General features: G+C 48.6%; 2 protein-coding genes across 2 annotated transcripts in view; both read right to left on the bottom strand.

Moving 5' to 3' along the window:
* Pef1 (penta-EF-hand domain containing 1) overlaps positions 1 to 10675 on the bottom strand; it is a 24352-nt gene extending 13677 nt beyond the window's left edge. Inside the window, exon 1 of the mRNA XM_021200532.1 lies at positions 10587 to 10675. Within this exon, the coding sequence (XP_021056191.1) occupies positions 10587 to 10610 (24 nt within the window). The 5' untranslated portion in view covers positions 10611 to 10675. The remainder of the gene's footprint in view (positions 1 to 10586) is intronic.
* Positions 10676 to 19616: 8941 nt separating this feature from the next.
* The window catches only part of Col16a1 (collagen type XVI alpha 1 chain), a 49777-nt gene continuing 44283 nt past the window's right edge, over positions 19617 to 25110 (bottom strand). Inside the window, exons 65-71 of the mRNA XM_029540060.1 lie at positions 23961 to 23996; positions 22915 to 22959; positions 22150 to 22338; positions 21735 to 21801; positions 20912 to 21088; positions 20653 to 20730; positions 19617 to 20004 (exon numbers count right to left, since the gene is read on the bottom strand). Of these exons, the coding sequence (XP_029395920.1) occupies positions 19802 to 20004; positions 20653 to 20730; positions 20912 to 21088; positions 21735 to 21801; positions 22150 to 22338; positions 22915 to 22959; positions 23961 to 23996 (795 nt within the window). The 3' untranslated portion in view covers positions 19617 to 19801. The remainder of the gene's footprint in view (positions 20005 to 20652; positions 20731 to 20911; positions 21089 to 21734; positions 21802 to 22149; positions 22339 to 22914; positions 22960 to 23960; positions 23997 to 25110) is intronic.

Genomic DNA, 25110 nt, shown 5'->3' with positions numbered 1-25110 from the left:
TTTTCCCTCTATTGACCAAATCACATCTCCTTCCTTAACATCTTCCTGACTGACTCTAGTGCAGCTGCCTCTGTTCTCTGTTTCAGGTCCATGAAGCCCCTCATACAATTCACACTGAATCCTTCTATTTTGCACAATTGAGCAATCCTGTAAAGAACAGTTCTTACACTAATTTATATATTTTTGAACTCATGTTTTCAGAGTTCTTTCCCACAGTCTTAAGGTCACAGCATTACCATTTTGCAGAGAAACATCCCAGAATCATGCTGTTTCAGATTGTTGCAGAGCTATTAACCTTGGCCTGGAGAACATTCCCCAATAACCTTGGCAGGGGGAATATTCCCCAAAGGAGGAACATGAAGTAAAATATGTACATCATCATGTAAAGAAGCCTTACTCCTACAGCAACTGTCAGCACTTGAGAAGACCCAAGTCTAGTTGGCTCTGCTCCAGGGGCAGGAACCATGTCACATCATCCCTTCTGCAGCCATGCCAGACTTGGCATAATAGGATATCATCCATATAATGAAATATGTAAGTATCAGGCCAGTTTTGTCCAGTAAGGTGAATTCATGGTAGGTACTGTATACCTCCTACTGGAGGCTGGCAAAGTACTTTTCATTGGAAGTGAGATAGGTGCTTGCTTATGACAGTAGGCACTGAAAATTCATATCATCAGCATGTAATATAACAGTAAAAAGAAAGTAGCATTTTAAGTCAGTAACTATAATATGGTAGCTCTGAGTGAACTCTAATGGGGGTGGCACCAAGAAATAAAGGCAAGCATTAGCAGCACAGAGACCATGTGAAAGCCTCCATTTAATAGGCTTTTGGGAAGTACAGAAGACAGGATTATTCCATGCACTAAATAATGCTTCTATACGGTCTGTCTGAAGTTGTTCCTGGATTAACTGATATAGCTATCTAAGTTTGTTCCTATTCACTGACCATTGATCTCCCCAATTAGGGGGAGCTTCTATCCAGGAAAGTTTGGGTAGATATTTCTCATGGCCCCAAGGGCAAAGGACATTCAAATACAGAACTGTCACTACCCCATTGAGACAAGGAGCTACCCACCCCAGGGGAGAAAGGTAAGGGTGACATAACGGGATGAAAAATGGCAGCTTGATTTTAGAAAACTATTACTTTTGTCTCTAACTCACTGAAAATCTAAAACTGGGTACTGAATGTGCCAACTGGAAGGCCAGGATTATTTAGCTATAATAGAAATGCCAGCTGTTGTGTCTCTAATACCCTTCATGGGGATACAGTCATACAAACACCAACTGAGTCCACTGTGCTCTGAGGAATCAAGTTCTTGGCTTAGCAACCATTATCAAGGGTCTGGGGGTTGCGTACAGAATAACAATCAATTTTGCTAATTTGGAATTTCTTGGAGCAGCTGGGAATAAACTGTAACCTGACTAGTGAAAGAGCTGTGGGCAAGCCAAACTCATTTTAGAGTCCAGTCTGATTTATCTAAAGTCAAGTCAGACGTTCGCTGGACGGGATTCTCACACATCTGTGGGTGCCTCTTTCCCTCTCCTCCTACATCTAATTTTATATCTTTAACTATAGATAAATCTAATCTGTAATTACTTTAGGTAAATCTCTTAATGTTTTAGGTTTGGGACAGAGCTGGGTGGCATGCGGCAGAGGTACCACAGAAGCAGCACAGGGGGAGGGCGCTGGCACCAAAGGCTGGAAATCAAAGAGGGTCTGCTTGTATCATTCAGCCACCTTTGGCACTCAGTCTTGTGTTCCCCAAAACTGGATTGCCTTCGCTATCACCTCTAGATGGACCCTGACTGGCCCAGAGCAACCATTTCCCCATCAGGGCCTGTTTTAGGAAGGGGTTAACCACACTGGCATTATCAGTAAGTTTTGTTTACACGGTTTTTGGAAATGATCTCTTTTTCCACATCTGAAACCCAGAGGGCTACAAGGCTGCTGCAGTGTCTAAGCCTGCAGCCCCTCTGTGCCAAGGCCTTTTGTGGGCTTTTTTTCTTTTTTTAAAGATTTATTTATTTTTTATATGTAAGTACACTGTAGCTGTCTTCAGACACTCCAGAAGAGGGCATCAGATCTTGTTACGGATGGTGAGCCACCATATGGTTGCTGGGATTTGAACTGAGGACCTTCAGAAGAACAGTTGGTGCTCTTTCCCGCTGAGCCATTTCACCAGCCCTTGTGGGCTTTTATCCTATCAGTATACCATGAAAAAGATTGGCAAGTACACAATGAAGAAGAGGGGTTTTGTTTTATTTTTTCGAGATAGTTTCTTTGTGTAGCCTTGGCTGTCCTAGAACCAGCTCTATAGACCAGGCTGGCCTCAAACTCACAGAAATCAGCCTGCCTCTGCCTTCTGAGTGTTGGGATTAAAAAGCTACAGGACCACTGCCAGGAAAGGAACTTTTGTTTGTTTTGCAGTCAGAATTTGCATTTTTTGTGAGCTAATGAAAGATAAAGTGACAGTAACATCTTTATTATCTGTCTGTGTCTCTATAGCTTGCTGTGTGGGTGACCAACATGGTCTATAAAGGGCTCTGTAGACTTTTGTCTGAGAGTGGAAAGGGACCCTGAAGAAGTATTAGGATCAGGAACATTGTAGCCATTGTAGTAGCCCAGGGCTTGAAAGCTGCTGAGCCTGGGTTCCAACTTTTCCTTGTCTGATTAATTGATCATAAGTAGCAGTGTGTGTGTGTGTGTGTGTGTGTGTGTGTGTGTGTGTGTGTGTGTGTTGCCCTGGGTTATAAGCAGCAATGGACAGGTATTTGCTCAGTCATTCCTGAAGCCATTATTGACCAGTGGTAAAAATTGTTTTTATAAGGGCTTGCCAGTCAAAAGGTATCACTTATATGTATTTGCAATAACACCATTACTCATCTAGTAAAATGGTTTGAACCTCATTCTTTGTAACAAGTTTTGTGAGATCTTTAGGTGGCAAATGGGCAGGGCTTGGTCCTACTCTAGACTGGAAATGCAGGCACCAGTTCTCCTGCCTTAGAAGCTTCCTTAAGGCCACTTAACAGGTGTGGATAATTTATTATGTTACCAGTTGGCAGAAGCAGTGGAGATGGAAAAGATTCAATAGGAGACATTCCTGGGACACCTCTTTTTCTTTTGGAAATCTGTATGGCTAACCCAACCTGGTTCCAAAGGAGCAAATGTTTTAGTTGAACTGGTTGTATAGAGCAATGTAACTGGTCACCAATTCTTTCCCAAGACTCCTGAATCATACGAGTGTCCTATGGTTAGGATACCAGAGACAATATATCTTATAGTTTATAAGTCTGTCTCAATGATATTTTAGCTCCAATCCCTTTAAGTACAGTTTTCAATTGCTCTGTATGCCTGTGAGCTTCAGGAGACAGAATTCCCCACAGTAAGAGCAGTCTGAGAGCCAAAGAGAAGGAACAGAGGCAACAGGCTTTTGGGAGCACCCGCTGGCTCCTTGTGACTGACAAGTGGAGCCACACTGGGCGTTGAGAGAGAGAAAAAGAATAAAAGAATAAGCGTGGGTGTGTACATGCCCCCGCTCCTGGGGCTTGCCTACCAGTCTAGCCAATCTGAGGCATCCTATTTCCCTTGTCCTTGGGGTCTCTCCACCCTGCAGGTAGACTAGGAAGGAGCTTTGGGGAGATTCCATTTGTTCCTTGTCTGTTTGGGGGACCAAGATGTCCAAAATTAAGAATCCCTTTTTCCTAGGGCTCTTCGGATGCTCATGTGAGTTTAGATAAATCAATCATGCTGGGGACACAAACTTCATCACTAACACAGTAGGGAGTCAGGTATGGGGCGCACATGCACCTGTAATCCCAGCACTCAGGAGATGGGATCTCTGTGAGTTCAAGGCCAGTCTGGTCTATAGAGAGAGTTTCAAGACAGTCAGGGCTATAGAGAGAAACCTTGCCTCAAAACAAACAACAGAGCAACCACCACCACCACCACCACCACCACCTCATTTAATAAGGAACAAAAACGGAGCAACTACTGTTGGAGTGAGGGGACAAAAGCGGCTGAGGTGTCTCCACCTCTACTGGTGTCTTCTGTTGGACTCAAATAGACATCTTTGCTCTTTATTTACTGAACAGCACAGAAAAAAATGGCCCACGAAGGAAATGAAGGACACTTTTGTTTTGTTTAGTTTAGTTTTGTTTTTGAGACAGGGTTTCTCTGTGTATCCCTGGCTGTCCTGAAACTCACTTTGTAGGCCAGGCTGGCTTCAAACTCAGAGATCTGCCTGCCTCTGCCTCCCAAGTGCTGGGACTAAAGGCACACACCACCATGCAGCTCTTAGGGAACCCTTCTCTACAGAGATCTTTAGCAGGGTTGTATAAGAAGTTATCTCATTGCCCCAGAGCAGTGCTCAACACCTTGCAGAGACATTGGCTGCTCCAGCAAATAACTACAACACACACACATTGTTCTGGGTCGGGCATAGGAGTGTATAACTTTAATGTAAAGCTCTGCATTTAGCTTGGGTCATGGAAGCTGACTGCATGAGGAATCCAAGGCAGGGAAGGTTGGTTACATTGTTCTCTTCAAGGCAGGTTAAACTTATACAGGTTGAGTACACAACAGCAGATCGAGTACCTGGCCTTTACTGATCTCAAGGCACATTAACTTCTCTGCTAGGTCTGGAAAAAGTTCAGTCTCTCTGAATGAAAGAGGTATGTTCAGGAAAAGGTACCAGTGCACTGGGAGCTCACTAACCTTCACTAAGCCTCAGGAGCCTGAGGTAACAATGACTGCCTCACACTGTCTGCTACAGGAATGAAATGAGGCTTGTCACACGAAGCGTGATGGGACAAGATCTTGACAAGCAGTAACTATTAATGTCAGTGCCCCTCTAGAGGAGAGGAAACCTGAGTTCAGAGAAGTCACACATAGACTGTGTGGAGCCGGGTGCAGAAGCTAGGTCTCCTGGAAGAGACCGACAGTGTTTATGGCTACATTTCCTCTCCTGTCTACCTCAGCGCATTACGAGCTAGGGGCTCTGGAGGCCCAGAGTATTCCATGTCCCATCCCTACATATGTCTGGAAGAGCACAAACCAAATAAACAAACAAGCATGCGCACTGTTTATTTATCTTTATGTATTTATCTATCCCTCTCCCCCAAAATTGCTTTGATCAAAGCTAGTAGTGACATGCTGGTCTTCAAAAGATGCAGAGGTATTCTCTACCAAAAGAAGCAGAGAGGGACACTATACACACAAGACGACAGACAAAGCAGACTTATGAGCGAGCATGGTGTGGTCAGGAAATGGCAAGAGCACACAGTGAACCCAGAAAGGGAGGCCCATCACGCCCTCCCTGGTCAATTACCACTCCTGCTGCTTTTCAGTTGGTGGGTGAGTTATCCGTGCCTGTCCAGTGTCTCCCTCACCCAAGAAGTTCCCTGGGGGCAGGCAGAGTTTCTTTCATCATCATCATCAATACCATCATCACCACCACCACCATCCTCATCCGCAGGCCCAGCACAGTGCCTGGTACCTGTAAGCCTCCATAGATAGTGCTTATATACAGATAAGCACTGTTCTGCAGAGTTATGCAGGAGAAAGCAGAGCACACAGAAGGGTTTCCACAGGAGGGGGGGGATGTGCTGTGAGTCTTGTTGGGAGAATTAGCCAATGTGGGTTTGGAGGATGAGCTGGGGGTTGGGGGAAGGCAGCAGCCCAGGTGCTGGGCAGGCAGGGCATGAACCAGACAGCAGGCGCAGGGATGGGAAGAACGAGCGGATTCTGAAGCTATTTCAGAGATAGACATGACTTGGCAACTAATTGGATTAGGCAAGAGATGGGGGCGGGTGGGGTGAAGAAAGCCAAGTGTTTAGAATGACTCAGGGTTCAGCTTGCACATGATGAACAAGGCAGAACCATCAACGAAGGCACAACAGGCTGGGGAGGAAGCTTGTGTAAGGCTCTGGGTTGGTCCTGGGGTCACTGGATTGCAAGTTAAGGTCTGAAGCAGAAACGAGAGGCAGGTCTTTGATTCCGTGCTCCCCTCCCAGGTCTATGCAGACATTTTCTAGCAGCATTTCAGACCCATAAACACAAACTGGGGGTGGAGGGCAAAAGGCAAGAGTTCAGTAACCATGGTTTCTGAAGCATCACAGAAAAAATTATCTCTAGGTCCTAGCTGAGAAAAGTAAGCTATATTTGGTATATTTCGGGGTTTTGAGGCTCTGTAAGGTGCTTTAAGTTAATCAGCTTTTGCTGGTTCCTTGATCCTGAAAGCTAAATGCACATCCCCATTTTAGAGACGAGAAAATGAAGAGGTCCACCGTCTAGTATATTTTAAATCATACAGCTAAAATGAGAAATGGACTCCAAATAGCACCTGCACACACGAGGGCCCAGCATATGTCTGTGTCAAACACCTGTCAGGTCCCATGGCTTTCCACTGGACACAGGAGAGAATCTCAGTTCACTTCCTTTTTTGACTGTGGCACCTAGACCTCAAGATAGCTCAGTTCAACCTCACAGTTGACAGAGTCTGTTTGCACTCCTGCAGGTGACAAGAGAGCTCAGACCCCCTGATTCAGAAATTCCTGCACTCTTTTACCTCCAAGGCCTCCTCCTTCTGCCTCCAAGCCCTTGAGAGGCTCAGAGGTATCAAAGCCGGTCCATACTGACTCCTCATGAGGAAGAGAAGACTACACTGCTAAGGCAAGCCTGCTCAGAGCTGCCTTTCAAGTGCCTGACGGGAGAGGAAGAAGCCTGAGCTAAGGGGTTAAACAGCCACAAGAAGTCAGAAGGAATGGTCTGGCAACCACCAGCAGAGCCTTCTAAAATATTTAAAGGACAGAAACATGCAACCAATGAACAACAAGCCAAGAACTGTCCCAAGACTTTAATTACCATCTCTGTGCTGACACTCCAAAATCTTTCTTTCCAGCTTCATCTCCCCTGACCTGAGCTGCAGTCCCTGCAGTCCCACATGCCCAACAGCCTCCTGACCTTCCCTCCCACCGTATGCGTCTTTGCTCCCATCTCCTGCCTCCGAGTCATCCAAATCAAACCCTTTGAGACCTCTCAGGGGCCTTCCCTTTCTTCCTCTGTCACCCAAAGTAAACGCTTTCCTTCAGCAATTCCTCCCAACAGCCTGTCACATCAGTTGTCCTTTCATGCAGAGGATTTCTATGGCTTTGAAACCGCCCCTTGCCTCACCCCTCCCATTTCCATCTCTTCTTTCAAGGCCCCATAGTTACAGCTCCGAGGGACAAATGTGACAAACCCTTTCACCAGCTCTCCTCCCTCAATACTCTTAGGAGGAAATCAGCCCTCTCAAATCCCTTTGGGATTTGGCCCTTGCTTATATTTCTGGTCTTTTTTTCTTGTCTCTGGTCCCTCATCATTAAAACCAGACTGATTTTAAAACTGCCCCCCCCCCCAAATATTGGACTTTCTTATTCTCTAAATACGTGCTCAGGTAATTCTGATACAAACAAGCCACTAAGAAAAACATACTATTGACTGCATTTTCTTGCTTACTTCCTGGTCTTTGTAACATTATTTCCTTAGATGGAATAGAACTTTTTTATTCCCCCAGCTTACACCTCCTGGGGGTTCTTCCTGCCCCACCCCTGGGCTGTGTTCCTGTACTAGCCTAACACCTTAAATCCACTCCCACTTAACACAGTCTACACATCTGCACTCCTCTCCCATGTGGAGTACTTACTACATGCCACACTTGACTCTATCTCACTTCACAGTGAAGTCTGGTGTAGGTACTGCTATGACCCCTTTCTACAGAACAGGAAACCGAACTTCAGGTCTTTACAACAAACTTCTGTAAGCAAGTTGGCAGAGTAGGGATGTGCAGACCAGTCGCTCTGGCTCAGAGACCAAGCTCTTAAGCACTGAGTTCCATCAAGCAGGCTCCCCCCACTGAACCAAACGGCACTCGACCTTTGCTACTCCAATACCAAGGCAGCGCTTGAGCACCCTGGGCCGGAGGCAATGGAAAATCACAGGAACTGTGACTCCCACCAACGGCTGTAATCCTCCGGAAGTATCCAGTGGGTGGAAGGGAGGCAGCACTGCCTGCGCCTTTGCATGACTTCAAAAAAGCAGTTTTCCTTTCTTAGAACACCTGGGATGAGGAGGCGGACAACTCTAAGGTGAGGATGAAAGCTACATTTCTTCTTCTATTCCAGACATTTCCACCTAGTGCGCCCTTTCAGTATTCTGCCCTGAACAGAAGCCCAGGCAGCATGGCAAAGTAATCGTCACGGCAATGGCAGCAAGCATCACCACCACGCCACGCCCTATGCACCCGTGACTGCAGAGCTCCCTTCAAGCTGTGCTGCATCCCACTCTTCTTGCACCCTTTCCACAGGCCCTATTTCTCCCTTTCTGTGGTAAGAGAATTAAAGCCCCGAGTTCTTACATGATGTAGCCAAGGGCATATAATATTTAAGTGGGTAGAGCTGGATTCTAGGCCAGGTCACTGCTTCTAGAGTGTACACAAATCATCCCTAACACTTATTAAGACGTGGATTACTGGGACTAGGAGGATCGCTCCACTGGTATAGGGTATGATGCAAGCAAGACAACTTACTTGTATGGATCCTCAGCCAGATATGGCAAAGCGTGCCAGGGGAGGCAGAGGCAATGAAGATCCCTGGAATCTCTGGGGCTCACTAGCTAGATAACCTGGCTCATGAGTCCCCTGTTCAGTGAGAGACGCCCTCAGAAATAAGTTGGGGAACAACTGAGGCAGCTACTCACTTGTCAACCTTTGGTTCCAGATGCTCACTGCCTCCCCCCCAGGTAAGCACACAGCCCTCTCACAATGTGGGGGTGGGACCTGTGCCATCTAAGCTCAGAGCAGGTCTTAAATGGGGCCCAAATCTGTCCTTTAAACAAGCTCTCAGGTAATTCTGATACAAACCAGCCACTAAAAATATGTACTGTGGGAATACTTTCCCACCCTGAGCCCCCGTGGAACACCAGTGTGTCACAAAACAATGAGCAGCCATAATACAAAACAGATGGGGTAGGGTGGTCCCTGCTTGAGAAACTTTTTAGGACTATGATGCATTCTATGCCTTCCTGGGAGATCTACAGTGATCATTACCACACTGATTTAACAGAGCAGCTCCCAAGCTTGCTTAGCCACAGAATCCTCCTCTATCAAGAGCACCCATTAACATCTCACAAAACCCAGCAAGTGGAATGGAGTATGGGAAGCACAGCTGTGGTAGTTCTTCCTACTTGGAGCCCACATTGGCCTCTACTCACTTCTGCCAAGTATGCAATAAATGGAATTCAAAGCTCTAACCCTGGCCTCACCCTCATTTGCTATGTGTGACCTCTAAGCCTTTGCTCTTTAGCTGTAAGTTAAAATAATAAGCCCTGCATGCTTACAGGGTCTTCATATGGACACAATAGGGGCCCAACTGCTGTGTAGGGGCCAGCAAGATCAATCAGTGGGTAAAGGGGCTTGCTGCCAGGTCCAAGAAGATTGATCCCCAAGACCCACATGATAGAGAAAAAATAATTCCTGTGCATGTGCACATGTGTAGCCGCCCTCCCCCCACCCCCAACACACACACAAAGTTCATGTAAGAAATGCTGTATTAACTGCATAGGCCTTTAAATATCTTTTGGTCTGTGACTATGGCCAACCAAAGCTTGGTAATACCCCCATTTGATTTTGCATTCCACTTTCCATACATGAGACTGATCTCTTAAACTACTCTGTGACCAGGGCGATTATTTTGTCCAAATTATTTTGAAGTGAGGGGCCTGCTTTGAAAACACCTACAAAGTGATGTTACACTTTACCGTATAGCATAGCATATGCTTACAAGAATCACATCGTTCTTCCTGATAACTCTGTGAGGGGTGGACTCTACTACTTGGTCCATTTTATAAGAGGAAACTGGCTCGGAAAAACTAATGCGGCAAAGACACACACACACACACATACACACAAAATCACACTGAAATGATGTTCCCGGCTGGTTCAAGGCAGGCTAGAGATAAGGAAGAAGCACTTGCAGACAACCCAGGCTCTGACCTTGGCTCTGCTGCCTAACTACCTGGTCATTTAGATAAACTCCGTATCTTCTCTGGGTTTCACTTTTCCTACGAGTGAAATGATGCTGGACAACCGTGAGAGGTGTAATCTCACTTCTGGCACCTCCTACCACTGATTGTCCCGATTACTCTCATAGGACATAGTGCTGAGTGAGTAGGGAAACTTGTTTTTATCAAGTAACGCCCAGAAAGACTCCAAGGGAAAAAAGAGCTCTAGACGCCTCGGGAGCACAGAGGACTCCGCCCCACGGAGACCTGAGTTATGCACCCCGGTCCGGTCCAGCCCGGATCTATTCAGTGCAAAAACCCCCACAGCTCGTTTTGCGCAATAGAAACAACCCGTCGAGTGGTCGTACGTGACGTAAAACGAGCGCGACGGACTGGCCCTCTTGGTTCTCGCTCACGCAGGGTCTTGTTGAAGTGAACCTCCGCGTGAAAAGGCTGCGGACCAAGTGGGGAGAAAGAGCCGAAGAGGAGAGCGGTACCGGATCTATAGACAAAGCCCAGATACTGACGCAGGGGCCACTACAACTCACCTGTCCGTCTGGATAGCTGGCCATGGCGGTTATGACGTCATACAATTGTGATAGGCGGAACTTCCTGCTTTCAAGGCCTCTCCTCGTTGGGTTTTGGGGCGGGTCCGCTTGTGATTGGACGGACGGGCTGTCAATCTTCCGGTCAACAAACGGAAGTCACAGGCGGTGAGCGGGTACCTAACAGCGAGACGGGAGGAGCGGAGGGCCCGGTAGGAGTGTCCGGAAGTGTTGTTGGCCGTAGTGGCTCGTTTTTATTTTTCGTGACCTGCAGCGGGCCTCGGGCCTGGTCAGCTGTAGTTATCTAAGGGGGAGACTGGGTCAGTTGTTTCTGTGGTGGCCATGTTATAATCTGGCAAGTCGGACGCATATTGGTTACGTCACTTTCTGTGATCGCTTTACTTTTAACGTCCAGGCGGTTGCCATGACTACTGAGAACTAACCCACTCCTGGACCCGTGGACAGTGGAAAAAGGTCAAAGCGCCTGGATAGAAGGAAAATTAAGATGGCACCGGTGCTCCTTTATGTATGGGGAAACTGAGGCTCAGAAAGGCAATGACTTATTTGCCTAAATTCACAGTGAGTTCCTCAGCAAAGTACGACCTAGAAGTAGTGTCAGTAGATGGTTAGGTCTCAATAAGGAGGTTGTATCCCCTCTGTAGGTCAAATCACGGCTCCTAAGTTAACCAACTTTCTTGTACTTGGCCCTTGGGGTTTAGGTTCTATGCTTGTTTGCATGCTTATTTGATTAGTTACATGCCCATGTGACCGGGCCTGGCGGCACATGCCTTTAGTCTCAGCAGGCAGAAGCAAACATATCTACATAGACAGTTCCAGGCTAGCCATGGCTGCATAATGAGGCTCTCTCTCTCAAAAAAAAAAAAAAAAAAAAAAAACCAGCAACAGCAACAAAAACTCTCATGTGGACAAGAATTGTGTTTGGTTTGCTTATAATTGTATCCCCAGTATCTACAGTGTCAACACTATACTTTTTAAATAAAAAGTCCTGAGCTTTTAATCCAGCCAGGCACTTTCCAAAGTCCCACTGCTGACCATGGTGCTGTTCACAGGACAGTCTCCAAAGCACAGACCTCACCCTTACCTGCAGAGGAAGGAAGACAAGTCTGTTCACTCTGATGCTCCAGGCCTTTAGTGATCTGGCCCAGCCTTACCCACCAGTGCCCTGCTGGCTTATTTCTATGCTCAGTTTTCCTCTCAGCACTCTCGTTAGTGAGCACATCCTGTTGTTTGTTTTCTTTTTTAAAACCGTTTCTAGCTGTGTGATCTTGAAGAAGTCATTTAACTTCTCAGAGTCACAGTTTTCTGGAATATGAGTTAAGACAATGCTAACTTAAAAATGAACTAGTCACAGCCTCTCACGACAGCTCAGGGTTACACCACTCATTCACAAAGACCAGTGGCCTCTCACATCTACTCCTGTCCCACCCTCCCTTTAACCTCCCTCATGGCTCCCAGCTCATTAGCCACTCCTCTCAGTTCCCCTAGTACTGTCATTGTGTCGCAGTCTAACCCAGTGTAAGAATTCTCTGATCGTTTCCACAAAACTCATCCTTTCTGTCGCAGAAAAAAAGAATCATCTGGTTTTGATCCATGTTCCAACCATCCCTCTGCTCCAGGACCCCTCTGTCCCTCTGTAGTCTGGCCTCACCACCAGTGTCGTTTTAGTGAACTCCAGCACCGCACCCTTCTCCACGGAGAAGCCAGAGTGGGCGCTTTAAAATGTGAATTCGATATTGTCATTCTCTAAACTCCTCTGAAGGTTTTTCACCACTCTTAATACAATCTAAACCCTATGCCTTTATTGGCCCCCAGGACCCCGCCCCAGCCTGTGACACCAGCCTCACTGACGCCACTGCTGTGCTTGTCAGTTCACTCTAGCCATGCTGGCCTGGCCACCACCCCAAAACAAGCCCAGTGCATTCCATCTCCAGACCTTTGGATTTGTCCCTCTCTTTGTTTAGATTGTTCTCCCCTTCATTTCCCACTGTGTTCTTTCTTGTCATCCAGGTTCCAATTGAAATACTACCTTGTGGGTGGGGCATCCTCAAGACCACACCTAAGATACCTTGTCTTTGAGAGCATCCTGGTCATCAGGAGTACCCCTGTCATAAAATGTCCCCTTTTAGGATTTGGATGCACAACATAAGGTATATATGCTTATTGCAGGATTGTCCTTGTGTAAAGATTTATTTATAGTTATGTGTACTTACGTGTTTCTGTGTCTGGATGTGCATGTGAATGCAGGTGCCTGTGGAGGCCAGAAGAGGGCGTCAGATCTCCTGGAGATGGAGTTTCAGGCAGTTGGGAGCCAACTGACCTGAGTGCTGGGAACTGATCTTGGGTCCTCTGGAAAAGCAGCAAACGCTCTTACCTGCGGAGCCATCTTTCCAGCTCTTCTGTTTGTACTCACTACCTAGAATAGAGCCTGACATGAATCAAGTTTTAATGTTTTTTATTATTATCATCAACATGCTTTGAATGCTTAGTAGCTCTGAGACATTGCGCTAAGTCCTGCATATTGTTCAACTACAGCACAGTCTTTGAAGTAATTGTTATATTACCTATTTATAGAGGAGTGGGGAACTGGAGACACTAAATAACAATATCTTTTGGTCTGTGACTATGGCCAATCAAAGTTTGGTAATACCCCATTTGATTTTGCATTCCACTTTCCATACATGAGACTAATCTCTTAAACTACTCTGTGATCAGGGCGATTATTTTGTCCAAATTATTTTGAAGTGAGGGGCCTGCTTTGAAAACGCCTACAAAGTGATGTTACACTTTACCGTATAGTGTATTTTTATATACATTATATCTTTTTATAATATTAAAAAGATAAATGGGGTGGGGGCTGGAGTGATGGCTCAGCGGTTAAGAGCACTGGTTGATTTTCCAGAGGTCCTGGGTTCAATTCCCAGCACCCACATGGTAGCTCACAACCATCTGTAATGGGATCCAATGCCCTCTTCTTCTGGTGTGTCTGAAGACAGCTACAGTGTACACATATACATTAATTAAATAATAAAAAGAAGATAAATGGTGACCTGGGACATGATGGTGCAAGCCTGTAGTCTCGATATGTGGGAGGCTGAAGCAGGAGGATAGCTACCTTACAGCAAGATCATGTCTCCAAAAAACTGGATCGTTTTGGAGAGATGGCTCAACAGCCCTTGTTACCCTTGCAGAGGACCCAGGTTCGGTTTCCAGCATTCCATATGATTGCTCACACTAGTCATAACTTCAGTTCCAGGGAGATCAGTGGATTTCTTCTGACCTCCAAGGACACCATGCACATGTGGTACACATCCATATACACAAGCAAAACAGTCATACACATAAAATAAATCAATATAAAAAATTACTGACAGAGAAGCCAGGATTTCAGGCCAAGTTCAGAATATTTTAACAACTCAATGCTATTATTAATGTCATATTGAGTTCTAGGCCAGAAGTCTGACTCAGTAAATCATGCCTGGCCATTCACCCCAAAAGACAAAACAGAAAAAAAAAGTGGTTGACGCAGGACAGAAGTCGATTTCATACAGCCATCATGCAAGAGACAGGAAGCAGCAGCCCTCCACCCTGTGCTCACGGCGCTCAGGAGAGCTCTGAGTTTATGGAAGGGACAATGGTTGGTGGCAAAAGCAGTCTTGCTCCAGCTGTGGCCTGGGTAATCATTATGGATTGTACAGAACCTTCTGCAGAGTAGCAAAGTTGCTGCTGTTTGAGGCATAGTTTTGACTACAAACCCACAATGTTTATCAGACCTGTAATTCCTGGAATCCACGGTAACTGCCAGAGATTGTGACTCAGAACAAGTCAGGAAGACAAGATGGAGCTATGGTCTCCTCAAGCTTAAGGGAATGATTAGAGGTTTCGAGGTGCCACTCTCATGGTCTAGAATAGGACATTGTAAGAGCCTGATGCCAGGTAGTGGTAGTGCACACTTTTAATCCCAGCACTTGGGAGGCAGAGGCAGGCGGATCTCTGTGAGTTGGAGGCTAGCCTGGTCTAAAGAGCTACTTTCCAGACAGCCAAGGCTACACAGAGAAACCCGTTCCTTGACTCTCTTGCCTCCACTTTCCAAGTGCTTAGGTTACAGATGGGTAACACTTTTTTTTCCAGGAAGATTTCAAATTTGAAGCTATTCTGGGCTGCGTAGTGAGACTGTCTAAAAACAAACCTCAAAAAGCTAGCAGTTGACAGACTGCTGGAGAATCTGAGGTAGCCTCAAGTCAGACATTTTCTAGAGCTCCTCTCCAGAAAGACTCAGAGACCAGAGGCTGAGCTTCTGAGGAAAGCAGGGCTCGGGAGAAGGGCATGAAAGGGTGAGACATGAGGTGACTCGGGGTGAGAGCGCCGCTGCTCTTCTAGAGGGGCGGGGTTCAGTTCCCAGCGCCCACCCAGTGGCTCACAACGGTCTGTAACTCTGGATTGACTGGATCCAGGGCCCTCTGCTGGCTTCCACAGGCACTGCATCCGTACGGTACACAGGCATACAGGCAAACACTCATATGAATGAAATAAAAATAAGCTTGAGGGGAGAGGAAGCAAAACAGACAAACTGGTTCCTTCCAGCCCTTGTGTAAATGTGAGTGTCCCAGAATGAGATGAGCCTCAGATTCAAAACCCAGGCTCTGTCTCTTCTGGCCAGTCAGAGAAGAAGAAACAGCCACGTTCTATTACGGTTCCTCTCATTTTGCAAAGAGCTGTTCAGAAGGGTCAGTGCTTGAGACAGGCAACAGCTAATGCGTATGTGAGTTCAGCTTCCATTAGCTTGGGCGAGGAAGGGGCGGCGGGTTGGGATCTCTACTGTCGTCCATCCACCTTTTAGCATTGTGGTCAATTTAAAGTTCCAAGGCAGAAGATGGCTGGGATGTTCTCATTTGATGGCTTCCTCTTGGAGTATGTGCCCCCTCTCCTGATTTCCTAAGTCCTTGCCTTCTCTGACAGTGTTATGACGTCTCTTCAAATCTTGAAGAAAACTCAGCCACTCTTACCTTGCTGTCTTTGGTCTTGAATGGGGAAGATTCCCAGTTCTGCAGAACATTCCTTAGCTGATTAACACAGCTCCGTGCAGAGATGAGCAGGAATTTGACTCAAAGGTTGTCGTGCGCATGTGGAGGTCAGAGGATACTTGTTTGCAATCAGTTTGCCCACCAAGGCTGAAAAGACCAAACTCGGGCCATCAGGCTTGGTAGCAGGTGTTGATTCCTTGCTGAGCCATCCTGGCCCCAGGCTGAAAGTTTGAAGTCCCAAAAGGAGGCCCGTAAAATACAAATGGAGGTGCCAGGCTTTTACCCACTCCTCACCCAGCAGGCCCAGGGAGAGCTGATGCTTTCATAACGCAGGCTGTCAGCCAATAGTGTCTTCCAAAAACTCTTGGTGGGACTGACCTGTGAAATCTCAATAAGGATGAGGTATGGGGTTGAAGGTCAAGAAAGAACAGTGACACTCAGCCTGCTACGTGAGGTCATGTGACTCACCCGCCCTTATTCCACAAGTGCTGAGGATTAAGTGCCTATGATAATCCTTTTATTATTGCATTTAAGAAGGGGGGGGGGCGGCCTAATCCAGTGCATGGAGGTTTTCGGGGAGTCAATTCTCGCCTTCCACCATGTGGGCCCCAGGGACAGAGCCAAGTCATCTGTGTTGCCAGCAACTACTGAGCTCCCCAATCTCACCCACCCTGTGAAATTTCTTTGCATTCTTTTATTCCAGTAAAAGGCTTAGGAGAACTCACAGTCGGAGGTCTGCATTATTCAGGGGTCAGAAGGGTGCACCGAAGGCTTCTCTCAAGCAGCCAGACACCAACCAAAGCCAAAAGGCAGGGAGGCAGGTGTGTTTATTTTGGAGGGGCAGATGAAAGAGAGATCTTTCAAAGACCAAAAAAACAGCCAGCTCACTTCCAAACCTTAATCACCTGAGACAGACAGAAGTGGGCGTGGGCGTTCCTGTTATTGTCTCAGCTCAGCGGGAGGGGGAGAGAAAGCTTGGCCGCTGGCCTGCCTTTCCTAGGGAAGTGAGAGCTTTCTGGAGGAGGTCTCACGAGTGCTTTTGACCATCAGAGGTGAAGCAGACCTGGGTGATGGAAGGAGGCCTCGCCAGTGGAAAGCTCTTCCTCCCCCAGAGGAAGGCATGTCTCCCCCAGTGTCCCTTGCCTGGTTGGAGATCTGGGGAGGAGGGAAGGAGTACCAGCACCCACCTCATGATGGAGTTCTCTTTGATTCCAGCTAGGTCCGGGTTTGAAGTTTGGATTCCCTTTTGGATTCTGTGGACTAGAGGGAGGGCTGCAGGGTGTTTTGTAGAACTCACTGTAAATGAGAACAGCACACATAGGTGTCTGGGCCCTGGCACCATGGAACAGGACACATAGGTGTCTGGGCCCTGGCACCATGGGAACAGGACAGAAGGAAGGAGAGTCTCTTTCGAGGGGCTAACAGACCTCATGTGAAGTGAGAATGCAGCTGAATTGTGTTGTGTGGTGGAAGGAAAATATTGTGACAAAAGGGAAGATTTCAGCTCCGAAGGCATCCAACGTGGCTTTTTTTTTTTTTCTTTCTTTCTCTCTGCAGAATAAATATGCAATAGCCTTGGGCTTCTCAAATTAAGGGCTCTCCAGTCCATTCTTCACACTGCAATTGGCAAACTCCCCATTAGGCAAACCTTTGTTTAAAACTCACCAGCGGCTCCCCACTGTGTGACCAGTGCTCATGCTCAAGCACTGTGTCCCCACAGTGTGTGTCCCCTCCCTTAGCCTGCTGTGCTCAATCATCTCTGGGCCTAGGCACATGCTGTTCCCCGTGCCCAGATCAACTTCTGTCTAGACAGTCAGGTCCCGCAGCGACAACGCACCTCCCCGGCCACCTGGTACTGTCCCAACCAGCCAAGTCTGTTGTAACCGCTTAATGAACTACTTGTCTCTATTGTCATTGTGGTGGCCGGGTCCATATCTGTCTAGTTTGTTTCAGGTTCCCCAGAGCCTAGTACAGCTCCTGGCACAAACTGGGAAGAGGAAATGGACTCCTCAAGATTGACTGTGTCAATCTGAAGGATCTCTGTGTTGCCTTGAAACTCTGGAGCAGACTGAGGAGTGTGGAGCCTGAGGGACAGGGCGAGGGACGGGAAAAGCTGCCTGTGGAGCGTGGCTGTACCCCCTCCTCCTTTTCCCTGCAGCTTCCCCAGCTCCCAAGCCGACTAGCAAGAGGCACAGATTTTTTTTTTTTTTTTTTTCTGCTGACCACAGAAGAAGAGACTATAAAACTCAGCTTCCCATCTGGTTCTTCATGGTCCAAGAAAAGACAGCAATTTCAAACTCCAGGGAGACAGCCACTCAAATCTTGAAAGCTTCAACCTAGCCTGTCGTAGAATCCCCCAGAGGGCAGCATGGATTTGACCGAAGAGGGAAATGAAGGAAGCCACCATTTCCAAGGGTTGACTCCCTAGTGACCCTCAAAGGGTGTGTGCGTTTGATGTCTCCCATGCCAGTCTCCCTCTCTGGCCTTGAGAGCCAACCTGCTCCATTCAACAGCTGGTCCTTGCTTCTCTTTCTTTCTACTTGAGCCATCAGGCTTCTGGTCACAGGGACCCATCAGCAGTTCACCTCACAGCCTGAGCCGAGAGTGGAAGGGGGCCTTCCAAAGGGAGTGCTTTAACATCTGTCCCCATCCACTGTCCAAAGCCTGGCTGCTCCTTCATCTCGCTGATGATGTGTTTGGCTTTTAATGTTTTCTGTTAGAACCAGAGTTAACTGAGAGCTGCCGATGAGAGATGCAAAGAAAACTGACTCTCCCTCTGTATCTAAACCCGCATGGGAGGTGCTTGGCCAGCTGGGGAGTATAGTCTGGCACAGGCACACCTCTCTGTCTCATGCAGGAAAGAAAATAAGGTGAAGGTTCTGAAGAGTCACCCAGAGGCTGGTGCCCAAACCAGAGAAGGGAATGTTCAAAAATGTGCTGAAATGCCAGCTCTGGAGAGATGTGACAGCCAGCCTGAAGGCTTCAGGCAGTTTGGATAAACATCTAGACTTTGAGAACATTTCTGAGCCTGCTCTGTGATCCTTTGAAGTTTATCCAACTTGAATAAACCCTCCAGAAAGCCAGAGCCAGTAAAGTAGGCTTTCTTTGGAAGTCCCCCTGGATTTGCCCTGTTGCGTCCTCCCTGGGCAGCAGGCCCATCAGAACCAGTGATCTGAGGAGCAGAGAAGAAAGACGCTCGAGACAGCGTGTTCCTATAATATTCAATACATTGTCTTCTTCTTTTCTTCCTGCCCTTTTTACATGTGAAGGGCACAGCAGATGGAAACCCCCCAGTGGACTTGGTGGACCACAAGCTTAGATCTAATCATGGCTTGCCTGGGACCCCTTCACAATGATGTAACCCCAGCTATTTCTGAAGGCCCAGCCTGAGATGGGCAGAAGTGCATGTCTGAATAACAAAAAGCACTATTTGAAGTCTAAAAAGTCTCTGCCTGAACCTGGAAAGCTGGTGACAGAGCCTGGCGTGGGCACAGGCTGGAGGTACCATCCCATTTCCTAGAGACACATCCCCTGGCTGCCTAGGCTGGGGCTAAGGCTCTGTGCCCCCAGGTCTGTGCAGGTTTTCTAGTCCTGAAATTACTGGTGCATTGAGAAGTGCCTGCATGTATCGAAGGGTGTCCAGGAAGATGAGCACACCTCAGTTCTGGTGGCATCTCCCCAGGTGCAAACTAGCTTGGCTTCAGGTGACACAAAGAAGAATGGGGGTACCAAATACTGAGTTCACTCAGGAAGCAGATAGGGAACAGCGTGTCTGAGCAGGATGCAGTCTCCAAAGCTGCTTTTGGTTCGAGGCTGAGCAAGTGTCTCTTCCCAGAAAGGTGTGCCCTGCGTGGGGGCGGAGGGTGCCTGGAGAGGGAGCAGGGCAAATGGATAGCCTATGCGTGGCACAACACAAACCTATAGGCTTGCCAAGACCCCGAGGGACACAGCCTTTCATAGCCCTGGGACCAAATGACAGAGAAGATGCAGCTGCAGCACCAGGGGAACCCCATGGAAGTGGGGTTACAAATAGTTTTCTTTATTGTTAAAAAAATATTAACAGCAACAACAACAATAAACACAGGAATAGCACAAACATTCACAACCCATCAGAGTCCTGTAAGCTTTGGCCATTTATTTCTAGTAGAGTCCTTCATCTCAGTGTGGGCGGGAGTTTCAACCAAAAGGCCCCTTCATGCTCTTCATGGGTGGGTACTGCTGCTCCATTGGCATGGCCCCAAAGCAGTCTGAGGGGTTGCAGTGGCCTGCCTTCCCTGGCTGGCCCATGGGTCCCGGGGGCCCAGGGATCCCAGGAATGCCTTGCTGGCCCATTGGCCCCGTTGCACCCATCTTGCCATAACCTGGAGGCCCTTGAGGACCTAAAGAGGGAAGAGCCAGAGACAGGAAATCAGGAGACCCAGATGACAGAAGAGACAATGGTTGTGACAAGTGACACCTTCATTCGTGAGTATTTGCCTGGTTGAAGAGCCGTTTCGTGAGACCTGCCCCGCTTCTCTCATTGATTTCGCAAGGACAGCCACACCTCTGGCTAGATTGATTGGGAGCATCTTGTACCAGGAAAAGGGTCGAGAGCTTTAAACACACGGGTCATTGCCTCCTCAAAACGGCTTTCTGAGCTGTACCATTCCCCAAAGTAATGAGTAATATCCATGAGTAATATCCAGTAGTGAAGCTGGTCTCAGAGCTAGGTCATCGGGACTTGACCCTGATGCTGAGGGTTCAGTGACCTCATCAGTATCACAGGGCCAGTAAGATGCCAAGCAAGCCTTGGACTTGGGGTTCTGGTTCCCACCACACCACATCATGCAAGCCTAGCTCAGGACAGAGGTGGAGACTCAGTCTCCCTCCTCCTCCTCCTCTCCCTCAGGCCTAGCCCAGTGTCTTGAACTGAGAGCATCTCTGTAAGTAGTAATTAGGGTGGCAGTATAATGTGATTATATTGTCACAAAGTGTGTGTGGGGGGCTCTGCAGCTCTGGATTCATGGTCTCAGACTGCATTTTCCTACCTGGAGGGCCAGGGAGACCATTTTCTCCTGCAGTGCCAACACCAGTGTCTCCCTTTTCACCTTTGGTACCAGGCAGTCCTGAGACAAAAGAAATAAAGTTAAGTCCCATCTCTAAGCAGAAAAATGACAGCCATGTGGATCGTGACACACACACACACACACACACACACAAAACCACCACCACCACCGTATTCACAACAGTCAGCCCTCATAGAGGTGCATACGCCCAACACCCTGGAGACCCAGAAGGTAGAGCTACCTCTCATTCCTGGCAAACCCTGGCGTCCTTCTCGGCCTATCTGACCAGGGAGCCCGGGTGACCCTGGAGCACCTGGCCGCCCTGGAGCACCATCCTTCCCCGGGGTCCCTGGCCGGCCTGGAGCTGCTGCCACCTCCATGGGGAACTGCATCCTGGAGGTGTAGTAAGCCATCCTCTCTGCAAGCAGACACAGGCCAGGTCACTGGGGATGTAGAGTGGCTGCAGATGCTGCAGACATGCCACCAGCATGGGACAGCCTTTGATGGAGGGTCGGGACAGAAAACATGGGCTGTTCTCCCATATTCTCATGGGAGAACGTGCCTTCCCGTGCAGAGCTTTCATAAGCAGATCTGATTTTGGCATCTCTTTCCTCTAACCATCATCCCTGGCTTCTGAATATAGTCCGGACTGGTCTCTTTGCCAAGCAGGATGTCCAGCATCCACGCCCTAGCCCTCAAGTCCACAGCACACAAGCAGGAAAGAAAAACTTCCAACAGATCCCAGCCGCCCCTCCCACCTGCTCCCCCACCCCACACACCCCTGAGCTCCCTCCACACAGGCTCATCTGAAATCTGCTTTCTTAACCTCCTTTGCTCGAGTGGGGGATCAGGAGGACAATAGAGACCGATTGATCTCTAAGTAGAGCAGGTGACAGGAAGGTCTGATGGATAGTGAATGTGTGCTGTCACCCTGCTGTCTGTAAATGTGTGGGGGTGGGAAGGGGAGGACACTGGAGCTTCAAGGAAACCACAGGCAGGGCTGGTGAAGAAGTGGCTGGGAAGGGCGAGCATTACCCACCGCCACCCAGCCAGCTGCCAATTACCATCAAACAGTTTAATGATCTCTTGTCTGATAAACCTCTTGATATCATCATAATTCACCATGTCTCCCTGAGGAAAGAGAAGAAACCTGGCCTCAATCATATGTCTAAACTTGGCACTGGCCCAGTGAATAGACTTGATTTCCAGAAATAAAGGATGGCGAAGAGGGCAAAGGTCCTTGGAGCCTCCTGCAGAGTGGTGATCCAACGTGCCACCTGCCCTGCAATAATATACATCTTATGCTAAAACACAGTTTAGGGTGGGAGGGACACCTTTAGCTCCCCGCTTCCCCCATGAAGAACTAGAAACTACCCATAGTCAGGCTGTCTCCTGCAGAATGTCAGAAGGAGTTGCTGAAGTGACCATGGGCCTGCACTATGGGATAGCGTCCATCCATGGTTGCTGGCCTCCCCTTACCATAGAGCCCGGCAAACCAGGCAATCCAGGGTTTCCTGCAGGCCCTGGGGACCCAGGGTGGCCTCTCTCTCCTGCAGGCCCCGGTGGCCCGATAGGTCCCATGGAGCCGCTCTTGCCAGGACCCCCCGGCATGCCAGATCTTCCCTTTTCTCCTGCTTGGCCCTTCTGTCCTGCAGGTCCAGGGTCACCCTACAGGGACAGGTCACAGTACACTATTACCAACTGTTTCCAAGTCTGTGTCACAATGTGTCAGCAGCCTGCCCCTTCCCCAAGTGCCCAGCTGGGCTACAGTTGGCTCGACAGACGTACCTTGTCATACCTGTCACTCTGGTTCTACCACGTTGCTTGAATCTGCTGTCTGGAACGCCCCCCTCCAGGCTTGGCACCCCAAGGAGCCCCCCTCTACTGTCCTCTGTGGAAACGTTCCTGCCCCCTGTGCCTTCCTCCCTCACTGCCTGGGGTCTCATAGCACTGTATCCAGTCTTCTTCAAAATTTTCTGCACTCTAGTGTTATGGTGACTAGGCACAGGGGCTGTCATTGTTCAGGGGGGCTTCTGTTTACCACATACCAACACAGAGGGGCCCTGGAGTGAGCAATTATTAGGGGATTAAAGAGGTTTTCATTCCCAGAGCCATAGATGAGACAGTCCCAGGCGAGGTCACATTCCCTCTTTCCTGCCCACTGGCCCCTAGGCCTCCTTTGTGGCTAAAATTGCAGCTTGGAGTCCCCGAATCTCTTCTCAAATCCAGCCAATGCCCCCTCACCTTTTGGCCAGGGGGTCCATAGAGTCCCTGCTTTCCAGGAGGTCCCTATTAAAGAAAAAAAATACACACACACACACACAGAAGTTCATGGTCTGGTCTGATCTCCACTGAGGCCCCTGGGGTGGGTGGAGCAGGTGCACTGGGAAAACCAGCTTCTCCCACCCTGAGATCCTGGTTGTGTCCAGCTGGGCTGTGCGAGAAAGGATGACAGCTTCCCTACCAGCCAGGGGCTGGCATCTGGGAAGGAGGCTGATGTCCCCTGGGGCATGGCCTTGTTTGGTAGCATGTTGGCCTGGTCCCTCACCACAAATGTGACAGAAGTCAGAATTGGGAGACCAGTCTGAGACAGCGGAAGGCCTGGCAGGAGCTGGGCCCAGGAAGCCTTTGTTTGGAGTTTGTTATCATTAGAAGTAGGGTCCCCTAGTTCCACTAGACCAACAAGAGATAACAACTTGGAATCTGTAGGGGACTGGTTCCAGGATCCCCATGGATCCCCAAGTGTGTCTCTGCTTCCATTTGTAAAATGGTGTGATACTTGGCTATATCTTAAATGTATCTGTCTGTGTGGTTTACATCTCTAATTACGTAACAATATCTACCACAGTGTAGATGCTACAAAGAGCTGTCATGCCGTATTGCCTAGGGAATAATGAGAAGAGGAGGAAGAATAGCAAGAGAAGGAGGGGGAGGAGGATCAGGAAGAGGAAGAAGAAAGGAAGCCAGGAGTGGTGGTACACACCCGTGAGCCAGGGAGGCTGAAGCAGGAGGATCATAAGTTTGAGGCCAGTTTGGGCTATAAAGTTCCAGGCTAGCCTGGGTACAAAATCTCAAAAAAAAAGGTTTCTATATATTCAGTTCACCTGCAAATTTTTCCTGAATATTTTCAATCAACCTGTGATTGAGTTTCTTGTGTGGAAACTGTGGGTATAGTGTCTGTGGGAGGTAGTCTGCGCCCATGTGATGTGCTTACGGAGGGGATGAGGAATGGGACACAGTGAGGGCCAAGAAGGAGTGTCCCCAAGGGACAGGGAGAGGGAGCACAGTACCTCTTTGCCAGCGGCACCGTCCGAACCAGGCTCACCCTGGGGAGCAGAGAACATTGGAAACAAGATGAGCCAACACAGCCTCTCAGGCCACACACCCTGCCCTACTCTCTGTCCCACGAGGAGCCCTGATCCTGCCCGACCCCCACCCCAGCCTGCCAGAGCTGGAACAAGGTGCCGCTTCTTGAGAAGTGTATGCCTTTCCTGGCCCTGAGTGTGTAAAATGTTTGTTGAAGGACCTCACGAGCTGTGGGCCTCTGTCCTCAGTGAGTCAGGCCAGGACAAGCTGGCCTTCCTTCCCCATGACACCTCAACAGAAGCTGTCCAGCCCTGAACCCCCCACCCAGGGCTTTCTGATAGGCCGCTGGAGAAGAGAAATCTGTGACAGCAGGACAGGGGTAGCCACATCCAGGGCCCCAGCAGCTCCTGAGTCTGTGGGGAGAGAGGGAGCCTGGAAGGGAGAGCATCCTTGGGAAGAGCCAGCCGAGTTCAGGGTGAGCAGGAGTACAGACCCCTGGCCCCTGGGAAGTGGGCCCAGTGACCAAGCACTCATGACTGGAGTCGGCCATCGCATCGGGGACTGCCAGCCCTAGCTTGCTTCTGTGCCCTGGAAGAAAATCTGTTCTGTGGGAAACTCCCTGTCACAGAGACCTGAGCCCTCTTCCTGGGCTTCCCAGAAACTTTATATCCCTGAGGCTAGCAATCGGCAACACCTCATGTGGTTTGCCGGTCTAGATCTCTATGGAGGGGAGGCCTCGCAGGTTGGCTGAGGAGTACAGAATTTGCAGCGGAGCAAGCTGGGGCATCAAGTCCCAGTTCCTCCTTTTACTAGCTGTGCGATTCAGAGCAGCCAGTTCAGCCACCCTGAACCCTCATTTCCTCATCTGAAAGCCCAGGGACAATTGAACCTCCAAACTTGGTTGCAGAACACATTAAGACAAAACACACACCCAACCTAAGCTAAGGCTCACTTTGGCACAGTCAGTGACCAATATAGCATTACTCTGAATGCTAAACGGGCCGAGCTCAAGTCTGGCTTCTGAGGAGCTCAGAAAGTTACAGTAATAGCTCTGTATTTCTGGTTCTTGATATTTTCAAAGACTTTCTGTAGTTACTGACAAGCTCTGCAGGGGCAGGGGCAGGGGCAACACAT

This window comes from Mus pahari, chromosome 6 (assembly GCF_900095145.1).
Source record: "Mus pahari chromosome 6, PAHARI_EIJ_v1.1, whole genome shotgun sequence".
NCBI lineage: Eukaryota > Metazoa > Chordata > Mammalia > Rodentia > Muridae > Mus > Mus pahari.
The sequence above is the reverse complement of the archived record's forward strand: the minus strand, read 5'-3'. Positions and strand labels throughout refer to the sequence as shown.